General features: G+C 38.1%; 2 protein-coding genes across 2 annotated transcripts; both read right to left on the bottom strand.

Annotated features, from left to right (window-relative positions):
• Positions 1-67: 67 nt before the first annotated feature.
• Positions 68-1,286, bottom strand: LOC131019015 (uncharacterized). Its single transcript, XM_057947702.1, has 3 exons — positions 1,159-1,286; positions 983-1,076; positions 68-874 (listed from the first exon to the last, which is right to left on the bottom strand). The coding sequence occupies exons 1-3, from the start codon at positions 1,284-1,286 to the stop codon at positions 68-70; spliced, it is 1,029 nt and encodes a 342-aa protein (XP_057803685.1).
• Positions 1,287-2,188: 902 nt separating this feature from the next.
• LOC131014503 (uncharacterized) lies at positions 2,189-2,852 on the bottom strand. The gene is made up of 2 exons (XM_057942495.1): positions 2,646-2,852; positions 2,189-2,565 (listed from the first exon to the last, which is right to left on the bottom strand). Exons 1-2 carry the CDS (start codon positions 2,805-2,807, stop codon positions 2,407-2,409), a joined length of 321 nt encoding a protein of 106 aa, XP_057798478.1. The 5' UTR covers positions 2,808-2,852; the 3' UTR covers positions 2,189-2,406.
• Between the last annotated feature and the right edge of the window lie 10,634 nt (positions 2,853-13,486).

Genomic DNA, 13,486 nt, shown 5'->3' with positions numbered 1-13,486 from the left:
TTAGATAAGTAGAGCAAAAACAAATACGAAAATTCATATTATAACATTGGGTTACCTACATGTATACTCATGTACTATCAATATCATCATCACTTCGAAAATCTGAGTCATTGGAGTTTTCATTAACATCAGACTCTAAAATGGATTCATCATTGACGATAAATCTTTCATCGCCACTAATTTCATCCGTATTCTCCCCAATGTCATCGTAATCTCCAACATGTAGTGAAGTCATCAATCCATCTGGAATCGTGATTGGATCAATATCTTCTCTAACCAATGAACTTGTTTCAACTACATCTTCTGTTGGATGAAAATGTGGCAATTCACTTGAATCATCCTCTTGAAATACTTCATTGGTAATGGGCTCTTCTTCTCCTTCTTCACGTTCAACAATATCAAAAATATTACGGTGGTTTACCTTTTGCACAACCATCCAATTCTTCCCTCGAGATAGGTCTTGCAAATAAAATACTTGTTGAGCTTGTGTGGCCAAAATAAATGGTTCATCTTTATACCATTGAGATGTCACATCAATTGATGTCAAGTTGTGATCAACTACCATTCTTTTCCCCATTGGATCATAATTGTACCATTTGCAACAGAACAAGAACACTTTTCTTTGGTTGATATAGTCTAGCTCTAAGATTTCAATCAATACACCGTAGTATATGATATCATCAACCCCTCCATCACCCCATGTACTAACTCCACTACATTGTGTCTTGAACTTGTCATCACGTATCTTGCAACGAAATCTTACACCATTGACAATGCAACTAAACCAACTTCGGTAGCGATCATCCGGCCATTGTGAGAGTGAATACAAATCATCGGTAGCTCTAGGATCATTATTAACTCTAAGAACAGACATCTATAAAAAAAAATTGAACTTATTAGTACTTATTATAATCAATATAAAGAATTTGAATCTTAGGAAAATATTGTAGGCTAATCAAATATTGCAGGCTAATATATTTACCTTTTCCTTGAACCAAGTAGGAAATTCATTTTTTTGAATTCCATCAACATCTTCCTCTCGTATATTCTTAGATCGTAGAATTTCTTTATGCTCACTGCAAATTTTTTTTTTTTAAAAAAGTGAAATTCATACCCCTACAAAAAATTCAAAAAAATAGTGTAATATATAGTACTCACTTTATGAAAATGTCGACTGTATCTCCGCAGTTATTTAGAATATACCAGTGCGCTGTATTGCGATAATCCTTCAAAAGTCCAAAAGTAGGTGCTCCCAATGTGCGAATTTGGTTGTTAAATATCTCCATTGAGTATTTTGCAATAGATATATCCCAATTTCGTTCTAAACGAGTAAATCTTGTCTCAGTATTATGTAAATAACGAGACAGAAATGTAATCGCCTCATCAACAATATATGCTTCAAAGATAGATCCATCAGGGCGTGCACAATTACGAACATATCCTTTATATGTACCCATACGACGTTCAATCCCAAACATCCATCTCATGTTGACCGGTCCTCCTAACAATGCTTGCTCCGGTAAATGGACACATAAATGGACCATAATAGTGAAAAATGTCGGCGGAAATATCTTTTCATGTTTACACAATAAGATAACAATCCCATTCTTCATATCCTCAAGCTCACTAACGTATAATGTCTTAGCACATAACTTTTGAAAGAACTGAGATACCTCAATAAGCGCGACGCGTATTTTCTGTTGGTAGTTTAAGTTACTGTGAGAAGCATATATGATTATAGAACAGAAAAAACACAAGATGAACAATAAGTCCAAGTTTTAATCATCAGTACTGTCTGAGTCAATTGTTATTTCTCTAAAGCTGCTTAGAATTTAATCATGAAATTGAAGAGGCTTCAAAGGATACCAAATAGTTCCACTTCATACAGGTAAAGAATGCAAAGTGCAACAACTAGCAGTAGGACCATCTGCATACTTTAGTATAAGATAAAGAAAAATTGTGTCATGCTAAACAACTACTGCAGACCTGGGTTAGAAGAAAACTAATTGCCTAATTTGGAGCATTTCTAAATGAAAACAATCGCAGGTCCCATTACATGAATCCAGCAGGCCACAAAGATTCATTCATGAACTCCAGAGACCAGAATTTTTCTAGAGGAAAGACGAAAAGGAATCCAAACAGATTAAAGGAAAATCTGATCAATGAAAGTTCAGGCAATGCATGCATATGAGAGCTTGAGAGTAAAGCTATATAATATAAAATTAGAAAAGCTTAACCAAAAACTAGAGTCTAATGACAAAACAAATGAAAATTTAGTCAAAAACTACCGCAGCTAATGGAAAACAAATGCAAAATCAGCCAACAATTGGAAAATAAAGCCTACACCCTTGCATATTACAAAGGGAGGCGAGTTTGCACAGATATCAAGCAGCACCAGGTCCTCAATTACAAATGCAAATTACAAATGCGCCATGTCTCAATTTGTCCAGTTGGAGCATCCAACTCAACTCCACGTTCAATATGGTGGCGCAAAGTACTCTTGGATCCGTTTCTAGATTCCCACTTTCTTTTTGATCTCGAAATGGCATTCTTCTTGGCTCGTTGCTTTACAGAAATAACATATACAATACTAAATTAGTAAAATAACACATACATATTCATTTTACCTTTAAATTATTGTGTACCTTGTATGATTCACTAGCCCATAAATCACACAAATAATCCCAGTCCTCCTTTTTAACTCCTTTATGTCCAATGCTCTTGGCCTTGATTGGATCTTCATCTCCTCCAATCTCTTTGAACTTTTTATGCAGAGTGTATCGGTAGGAACGCCAAGATCTCTGCATTTGCCTATCGATAACATGTATGACATTCTGATCTTCAACATCTATATCGAAAGTGTCTGCAATTTCAATGTAAATATACATTTGACTTAATATTCATATGACAATAACGTTAAATAAAATTTAAATTCGTAATTCTACTTACAACCCTTATTGAGAATAGGTTTGCTGCTTTACAGTCGAATGTTATGGAGCAGGTTGTGACGTCCCATGAGGAGGTGAACGAGAGGGATGACCGTTTTTTGTCAGGGCCTGATTCGTTGGAAGTTGTGCTTGTCCCGGTAACTTCGGAGCATCAACTGGATGGCAACGATGAGGATGTGGATGAGGAAATAGAGATGGAGACGCCGAATGGAGTCGTGAATCTTGCGAAGAATGTGGCAGCTGCTGCAGAGGAGGGCAATAGCTTGCGAAATGAAACTTTGGCGCTTAAGGATGCAGTGGCGGAGCAGCAGTCGGAGGTTGGGACAGATGGTTTTGTGAGTGAGCAGGTTCATTATTCGATTCAAAAGGAGGTTGTTGGAGATAAGCAGTCCAATCCTACTCCGGAGGATATTGCTAGTCGTATAAATCGGTTAGAGGACCAGGTTAATCAAGAGATGTTATTGCCCTCGGAGCCGAAGCGCGGACGTGGCCGTCCAAAAGGCTCGGGAAAAGGAAGGGAGCTTGTACATGCAGTTCCGACTAATAGCGTTAAAAACCGCCTAAGAAATGCGGAGGGTATTGGATTTCAGCAGAACAACTTCGTGGTTGATCATAGTAGCAGCAACGCGATGCGTACTATGAACAATATTCCGAACATCCGTTGGTCGGATGTAATAGACATGGAAAATGATCGCAACAAGGATGATTATCATTCCAATATTCCGAACATCCGTTGGTCGGATGTAATAGACATGGAAAATGATCGCAACAAGGATGATTATCATTCCAATATGGATTTTACTTTTTGATTGTTGGTTTTTGCGGTAACGTTTAGACTTTTCTGCGCGTTGTTGTTTTTGTTTTTCGGACTCTTTTAGAGTCTCTGTTCCTTGCTTGCGTCTTGTGCATTCAAGGGTTTTTATTTCTTCTTTTTATATTAAACTTCCAATTCAGCACAATAATTGAAAAATTAAGTAAACGATGGAAAACTTCAAGAGTTTGTATGTCAATTATTATATCAAGAAGAATACACGCGCGTACCATTAATGTTTGGACTTTATTCACTTCATGCTAGAATATCACCGTGAAATGCATGACTATCATGTTTTATTATTTGTAATATGATATTAATATTGAAGAATTTGATGTCGGAATAGTATTAGAGGTGGTCTTGGGTGCAACCGAATTGCATCCGCACCGAGACCCTGATTCGCACCCTGACCCGAATTCGCATCCTGACCTGAACCGTGTAAATGACACTATTCGGCTATACAAATGACACTACATATAATTGATAATATTCGGTTATACAAATGACACTAACCGTGTAAATGACATTGTTTGGTTATACAAATGACAAAATGTTATATAGTGTCACTTGTATAACCGAATAGTGTCATTTACACAATTTAGGTCAGAATGTGGGTTAGGGTCTGCGTGCGCGCGGTTGCACCCAAGTTTTTGTGATAGGTATTACTGGTATAATAAGACTATATATATAGTGGACTTTAAAAATGACTACTTTACTATAATAAAAATAAATTTTGTCTACTAAAATAAAAAACATAAAAATTAGTCGTACTTATCATTTTACCATTCACATAAAAAACTTAAAATTTAACCACTTATTCTTTAGTTGTGAATTTGAGTTTTCAATTCACAACCAATAATAATATTTCTAGTCGTGAATTCAAGCTTTAAACTAGGGTTAAGGTGCAGATAGGCCCCTCAAGTGGAGGCCCTTAGAGCGTTTCAGTCCCCTTACTAACTGTGTGTGCAAATTGGCCCCCGAACTCAAAAAAACGGTGCAGATCGGCCCCTCTGACTTAACACCGTTATGGGCCGTTAGTCAAGGGGGCGATCTGCACCGTTTTTTCGGAGTTCAGGGGATAATCTGCACCTTTTAACTTTTTAATTAATTCATCTCTTTCGCTCAAAATTTGATTGTCGTTGTCGCTGATTCAAGCTCCGGTGAGGCCGGCGGAGGGCGCCGCCCCTTTCTTTCTCTCTTGGGCCCTAAACTTCGGAGCTCGCTCGACTGCACACGCTTAGCGTCAAGGACGAGCCCTAATTCTCCCATTCCGTCGGAAATCGCTACCGCAATATCCGGTGAACCCGCCGCCTGGCTTTTCTCGATGAGGAGTCGCCTAGCTTTTCTCGATAAGGAGTCGCCTCTTTCTCTCAAATCCGGCGAAATCCGGTGATAAAGGCCGACGATGCCCGTCGCCATCTACACTATCGGCGTGCTGTTGAAGAAGGACGCCTCCAAATCAGAGACCATGGCCAACATGATCTCGATCTCGATTGGGGTCACGATCACCGCCTACGGCGAGGCGAAGTTCGATTCGTTAGGGGTGATTCTGCAATTGGGGGGCGGTGACGTTCGAGGGAGAATTCGAGTTTCATTTCGATTATGTGATTTTCGGGAGCAATGACGCCGATTTGGAATTCCCGATTTGGGGCTTGGGAACTTGATTTCGTGATTTTCCTCATCTGACAGTGATTGACGCCGGAAAAGTTGGTTGGAGAAGATGAGATGTGATTTTTTTTAATGAACGGTGTGCAGATTAGCCCCCGAACTCCAAAAAGGGAAAAGGTGCAGATTAGCCCCTGAACTCCAAAAAAACGGTGCAGATCGCCCCCTCTGACTAACGGCCCATAACGGTGTTAAGTCAGAGGGGGCGATCTGCACCATTTTTTTTAGTTCGAGGGCCAATCTGCACACACAGTTAGTAAGGGGACTGAAACGCTCTAAGGGCCTCCACTTGAGGGGCCTATCTGCACCTTAACCCATTAAACTATTCAGATGTGAATTCTAGTTTTAAAGCATTCAATTGTGGTTTCTAGTTTTAAAGCTTGAATTTACAACTAGAAATAGTTTGAATTCATGGTTTGAAATTCAAATTCACAACCAACACTAAATTCAAGCTTTAAAACTCAATTGTTTTTACTTGGGGTTTGAACCCTAAACCTCATTGTTCATAGACAGTACCGCTTGGTGTTCCCTTGAGGACAATTGTGATTCAATTGTGAATCAAAATTACTAGTGATCAATTATGAATTGATTGAATTGATTATAAATTCAAGAATATTAACAACACAAACTCACCTCGTAATAATTTTCAAAAATTCTCCTAATTGATTATCTTCTCAAACACTATAAATCAATCACCATAATAACTTCATTTTCCTTCTGTTTTTGATTTAGCTCAGCAATCGATCTTTCACTCTTCATCTTTACAACTCTCAAATAATTATACGATATATCTCAAAACTTATATACTTCCTCCGTCCATGAAATGAGTACTCATTTCCCTTTTTAGCAAGTGTACATCACACAACTCTTTAATTAATACCCTTAAAAAATGGGATCCTTATTCCACTAATATTACATTCAATACATTTCTTAAAATTCGTGCCGTTTATAAATGAGTACTCATTTCGTGTACGAAAGGAGTATTATTCATAACAATTGAAAATTACAGTCAATTTTTTCATAATTAGCTAAACCAACACCTTATATGTAATTTCCAAATTTAAAAGTGGCCAAGTAGGAATGATGAAAAAATGGGGTTGGACATTAATTAGGGCTCATTTTTTTTTTTTGATAAATTAACAGTATTAAATAAAGAAATTTAAAAACCGCGCCACATGGGACTTGAACCCAAGACCTTTGGCTTTAAGCATTATTAACCTCTTACCGTTTGGCCAACACCCGCCATTTTCGAACTAACATTAGATATGCCAAGTAGAGAAGAGATGGTGGGTGGTGGAGATAGGAGTGAGCAAAATGCGATTAAATCCGAAAAGTCGAGCCGAACCTAACCGAAATACTAATTCGGTTCGGTTTTAGTTTTGAATTTTAAAATTTTCAATTTTTCGGTTCGATTACCTTAGGCATTAGGGCTCATTTTCGAACTAACATTAGATACGCCAAGTAGAGAATAGATGGTGGGTGGTGGAGATAGGAGTGAGCAAAATCCGGTTAAATCCAAAAAGTCGAACCGAACCTAACTGAAATACTAATTCGATTCGGTTAATTTGGTTTTCGGTTCGGTTTAGTTTTTAATTTTAAAATTTTTAATTTTTCGGTTCGGTTATGGTTTTTAAGAAAAAATATTTGGGTAACCGAAAATCGAACCGGGATAACAATTAATTTAATAATTTAATTATTTTTATATAGTATTTGAAAATTAAAATGATTCTTACTACTATTCAATAAAATAGTTAATAATTAATCTTAATTTATACTCTCAATCTCGGTCAATTAAAAAAAATTAAAGTAACTTTTCAATAATTATTCTTAATTTATACTATTAATCTTTGGTTAAAATGTTTTAAAATTTTGGATTATTATTTTTTACGGATTTCGAATCTTGTATATTAAATGTTAATTAGTCATTAAACTTCAAAAAAATATATTGTGTATTTTATTTCGGTTATTTGGTTTTAACCGAAACTGGACCGAAATATTTCGATTCGGTTTTAGGCATGTTCAGTTCGAATTTGGATATTAATTATATAATTCGATTTTAATTTGGGTTTTGCTATTCGATTCAGTTCGGTGTCCGAATAACCGGATGCTCACCCCTAGGTGGAGGGCGGGTGAATGCAGCATCAAAAAAACAATAGTTAGCAATGGTGATGGCCATTTAAAAAGTTCAGCAACGTAGGGGGACGCCAACAATTTGGCGACGCTGGTGAACTGCCCTCCGCCGCTGGAATTGAAGACCAAGCTCTCAGGCCCAACGATTCCTGCGAGGCGAATCCAATCGACGGCGAAGAACATCGTGTGAGCCTAATATTGGCGGCAGAGTGAAGACGGCGGCGGCGATGGAGACCACCACCTCGATAAAGTGGTCAGCAGAGAAAGAGAACAACCGCAGAGAAAAAGAGAAAAATTAATGTTGTGAGTAAATTGGTATATTTTTTGCACAAAAAATGATTAACTTTTAAGTCTTTTATGTGACTCGACAATTTTATTTTTACTATAGCAAAGTGGATTTTTTTTGATAAAAAAGTGAATATTTTCATACTTAAACCCATATGTGTGTGTGTGTGTATATATATATATATATATATATATATATATATATATATATAGGGATGGGCTAAAATAAGAGCATTTCTTAAGATATAAAATAAGAATCATTTTCAGCCCTTAGATCATCAAGATCTACGGTTGATTCATAATCCTGTGGGATGGATTTATGGTCCTGAGTTCGAATCCCAAAGGTAGCAAAAATTTATTTTTCACAATTCATATCTTTATACAGCGAATTCATACGTGTTCTATATAAAATTCATACATTAAAAATTGCTCTTATTTCTTATTTTAAGATGTGCTCTCACGGTAGCCCACCCCCATATATATATATATATATATATATATATATATATATATATATATATATAGGGAATAGTTCAATGGAGATCATTCCCCTATATAGAGAATGAAGACCAAATCAGAGCCATTGATCTCACCAAAATCAATGAATCAGATTCATCCGAATTCTTCAAGTTTAGGAAATCCCGTAAATTTCTCATTTTTCAATTATGGGATCCAACGAACATTATTATGAACTTACGAACATACTAATGTTCGTCGATGTGTTCGTATAAAAAACAAATGAACATACTAATGTTCGTTAATATGTTCGTATAATAACAAATGAACATACAAATAAACATACTTATGTTCGTAAGTTCATAATAATGTTCGTTAGTTCCTAGAATTGGAAAATGAGGAATTTACGGGATTTTCTAAACTTGAAGAATTCGAATTAATCTGATTCATTGATTTTGGTGAGATCAATGGCTCTGATTTGGTCTCTATTCTCTATAGGGAAGTGGTCTCCATTGAAGCTGACCCTATATATAGGCCCTTGGATTTTCTTTAATTAGAGACTAAAATAAAAATCAAAATTAGGCTATAAAATAAGAACCATTGTAGGCCCTTGGATTTTCTTTAATTAGCGGACAGATCTTCATCATTATTTCCTTATGTAATTAACGCAATATTATGTATTAGGGTAGACAAGTAATTTCTGAATTTTAATAACTATCTTTTCCTTAAATAAGGGAATTACGTTTCAGCCAAATCTGAATTAATTACATACATATATACATAACATTCTTTTAATGTAATCAATAATTCCAAATTTTAAGGGATTGCATGATTAATTTTAGGATATGTTTCATTTTTAATTTCTTCAAAATTAACGTTAGAAACATAATATCAATTTTATACAGATAATTCAAGATATCAAATTGATAATATCAACTTAACGTTAAAATAATTCATACGTAAACAAAAAATAATTCGTACGTAAATAAAAATAATTCGTACGAAAATAAAAAATAATTCATACAATCAGAGAGTTAAAATAATTCGTACGAAAACCAAAATAATTCGTACGTAAATCAAAAATAATTCGTATGAAAATCAAAATTAATTCGTACAATCAGAATGTGTTTTAATAATTCATGCAATCAAGTTAGTAATTCATACTACCATATTGATAATTCACGACATATATCAATAGATTTATACATATTAATAATTCACAACATATTTAAATATAACTATGATGCCTACGAATATCCAGCCAACCAATTGTAATCATAACAAGAATTAAGTTTCCTTATTGACTGTGCGCAATTTTCGGAGAAGAGTAGTTGGATAGATAGCGTCAGAAACAAAATCACAAAGATGCCCTTCGCTAATAGAAACGTATGAATTATTGGTTAAATAGCTTCGAATTAAATTAATTGGTAAATCAAGATCTTGGCCGTCCAACTACTACAGATCTATGGTTTAAATTAATTCTTATATTATAGTCTAAGAAGAGTTTTCTGAATAGCCCTCCCCTATATATATATATATATATATATATATATATATATATATAGGGAGGTGTTCAAATAAGAACCACTAAATAAAATTAGAACAGAGAACCATTTTAAACCATTCGATCATCAAGATCTACGGTGGATGCATCATCTTGGAGGATGAATGCAGATCCTGGGTTCGAATCCTGAAGGGAGCAAAAAAATTATTATTTTCGGATGCATTAAATTTAATAGCGAATGCATTAATTTATATAGTAGATGCATTGATTTTAATGGTTCTTATGTTCTCACGATAAGTGTGGTTCTCATTATAACCGCACTATATATATATATATAGGGGTTGGCTACCGTGAGAGAACATCTTAAAATAAGAAATAAGAGCAATTTTTAATGTATGAATTTTATGTAGAACACGTATGAATTCGCTGTATAAATGTATGAATTGTGAAAAATAAATTTTTGCTACCTTTGGGATTCGAACTCAGGACCATAGATCCATCCAACAGGATTACGAATCAACCGTAGATTTTGATGATCTAAGGGTTGAAAATGATTCTTATTTTATATCTTAAGAAATGCTCTTATTTTAGCTTTTCCCTATATATATATGTATATATATATATATATATATATATATATATATATATATATATATAGGGGAGAGTTCAATGGAGACTGATGTGTGTGTTTTAGCTACCTAGTTTAGTGTGCGTTTTGTCGTGGTTTTATATGCTGAAATAAAAATTTTATTAAAAAGAAAAGGAAAAAAAAAAGAGGGACCAGATACAAAAGGAAACAAGCAAAAGGACCCGCAATAAACCCCGGGTAACCAAAAAAGAAACCAAGACTAAGAGAATATTTTAAGCGGGTCGTGCTCGTCTAAAACATCGTCCTCTTCATCGTCCAACAAATCGCCCCATTTTTTCTTCATTTTTGAAGAGGCCACAACCGACATAGCATGGGCTGCATCGGTAGATTTAGAGGAGTTGATCACAAAGTTTTGTAGTATCTGTCCTCCAGACTGAGCATACTTCACTTTATTCAGGAACTCCACAGGCGAAGAAGTGTCAAGACCTGGGCCATGCATATCATCACTGCGTGCTGAGTTCTGGAAATCCGAAGACATGCCATTGATTATGATACGACGGAGCCTGTGCTTGATAGAAGAATCAGAAACTCTCCCCTTCCCCTTCTTGGTGATAGCCCCTTTCGGACGCCCTCGTGTACGAGAAATGGGTCATGTCGTCCCTGTCAAAGTTAGCACAGCGTTGTTGTCAGTCATAACAGCAAGCGGCTGAACAACCAGAGGTGCAGAAGTCCTCTCGTGTTCCTGCTCAACTATCTCAATTTGGCTCTTTTGGTCATCTGACCCAGGCTGTTCCATATCCTTTCTACCCTGACTGTCATGAGGGATGCAAGCATCTGAAGCTCGGCCTCCATCAGAAGGCGGCTTGTCCATGTTATCATCACCAACAAGTTTGTGTTCATCTTGCAACTCTAGAGAAACCAACACAGCAAAGGGATTGGATGAGGTAGGATCTGAAGTCTGTCCAACCTCAGCTAAAGCTTTTCCAGCCCTTGCTGGAGATTCCTGATTTCCGGTGTAGGAACGAGGATCAACCCTGTGGTCATCTACCTTGTACTGACCACGTTTCGGCCCCTGATGTTCCGTAAAGCCCTCCTCGATCGTGGACGTTTTACTCCTTCTGCATTGGTTAGCAGTATGTCCCACAACATTGCAAACGGAGCAGTAATAAGGCAAATTCTCATATCGAAACTTGACAGTAAAATCAATGTCGCCACACTTAATATCTAAAGCCTCAGGAATATCAGCCGAAACATCTAACTCAACAAGAATTCTAGCAAAGTGACCCACATGAGCCTGTGCAGACTGACCATCAATCAAGATAGGCGTTCCCACTTCTCGTGCGACCCCGGAAAGAACCTCTGGGTGCCAATATTCATGCGGCAAGTTAAAGATTCTAATCCATACCTGAACAAGGGTAGAAGGCGCTTTGTAGGGATCAAAATTCGGCACCCAAGCCTGGAGATGTAGTATACCTGAGCGTAGACGCCAAGTCGTTTTAGTGAAAGCCGCTGCCTTATCCTCGTCGGTTGTGAAATTAAAAGTGAAGAAACCTTTTCCGAGAGGATGAATAGACCAACCGGCAGACGGTTTCCAAAGCTGCTGAAGTTTCTCCCAAAGATCCGCTGCAAACCGAGGTGAATCACCTTTGCGTAGGATCAGTCGGCCGTGAACCGCATGGGCGAAACGCCGGACTTGTCGTTGGTGGAAAGAAGGGTCCAAAACAAGGCAACGCTTGAGATCCACCAACTCCGGTCGGAGGATTGTATAGTCATTAGCAGGGACGTCCCTAGGTTTGGAGACTTGCTCGGTCGAACTGCCATCCCTAGCCTTCAGCTTATCTGCAAAAGAGGCATTCAGCTGAGGAGGAGTCGACACCTTCGGAGCAGACGGGGGGACCATCGTAGGGTTTGGTAGAATAGCAACACCCGAACTTCGATCCAGAGAAGCGGTCTCGGAGTGCTCTCCTACAACGAATGAGGAACGAGGAGTATTTGGGAGAAAATTTGTAGAGACGACCGGCAGATTGAGGGCACCTCTGTCGCCCGGTGAACTGAGTCCACCGGAAGCCAAATACGGCGGCGGGAACCAACCAACGCTCGAGGGGCCATTGCCGCCGTTTGACGCCATCGGACGGACGGAAGATCAGCGGCGTGAGGTCGCCGAGGTCTCCGTTTGCAACCGTTTCCCTCCTGCAATTTATTCGGCGCCTCCGCCTAGGCTCGCAGCCACCACAACGACCTGCCGCCGCCGCCGGCGTCTCAGTCGCGATCTAGATTCCGCCGTGAGAAGACAGATCGGGCGAGAGAGAGCGCGAGGAAGACTGCCGGAGCAGATCGGGCAGAGCTCGCGAGGAAGACAGTGCCGGAGCAGATCGCGGTGGAGCTTGCCGGAGCAGATCGGAGCTCTGCACAGCAGCAACGGCTCCAGGCTGCGGTACGAGCAGCAGACGGCGCGGCTGAAGGCGACCTGGATGGCGTCGCTGCTCTGAGTCCGCGACGAGGTAGCTCCGAGCGAGGATCGCGGCTGAGTCCGCGGCTGAAGATTGACGCAGCTCTGAGTCCGCGGCTGAAGGTTGACGCAGGCCGAAGATGGACGGAATCGAGGTTCCAGCTCTCGATCGGTACAGTCAACTGCGGCGGCAGTTAAAGCAATTCTTCGGTCAAATTTGCTTCTCTCCGAAGAGAGAGAAAATTCACAAAGTATACATTAAACTCTTTGTCGTGGTTTTATATGCTTTTACATGATTTGTGGTATTTTGGCACAGGAATTAGATGGATTGGAGATGGATGCTCGTGGATGGAAGAAATCGGAAAGAAGTCGAGTTTTGGATGAAGTTCGTGTGCTTTTGAAAAGAAGATTAGAGATTGGGTTTAGATTAATTATTATACATTTAATTAGGCCGAAAACTCATGCTTTAATTTTATTTTGGGCTTAAGTTTTGTAAAGGGCCGAATTTACCCATTTAATGGGCTAGGGTCGGCACTTTTAGGGATTACAAAAATCCTTTAACTTTGTTTACCCCATTTAGCCGCACACATATATATATGTGATAGATAGATTAGGATTAGTTGGTTTTTTAATTATTAACTTAAGCATT

This window comes from Salvia miltiorrhiza, chromosome 3 (assembly GCF_028751815.1).
Source record: "Salvia miltiorrhiza cultivar Shanhuang (shh) chromosome 3, IMPLAD_Smil_shh, whole genome shotgun sequence".
Lineage (NCBI taxonomy): Eukaryota > Viridiplantae > Streptophyta > Magnoliopsida > Lamiales > Lamiaceae > Salvia > Salvia miltiorrhiza.
This window is presented reverse-complemented; position numbering and strand designations above follow the sequence as displayed.

Coding starts and splice junctions, on each gene's coding strand:
- LOC131019015 (XM_057947702.1), bottom strand. CDS start 1,286: ATGGAGATATTTAACAACCAAATTCGCACATTGGGAGCACCTACTTTT. Junction 1,077..1,158: donor ACAGTCGACATTTTCATAAA/GTGAGTACTATA, acceptor AAAAATTTGCAG/TGAGCATAAAGAAATTCTAC. Junction 875..982: donor CTACTTGGTTCAAGGAAAAG/GTAAATATATTA, acceptor TTTTTTTTATAG/ATGTCTGTTCTTAGAGTTAA.
- LOC131014503 (XM_057942495.1), bottom strand. CDS start 2,807: ATGCAGAGATCTTGGCGTTCCTACCGATACACTCTGCATAAAAAGTTC. Junction 2,566..2,645: donor GGGCTAGTGAATCATACAAG/GTACACAATAAT, acceptor ATTTCTGTAAAG/CAACGAGCCAAGAAGAATGC.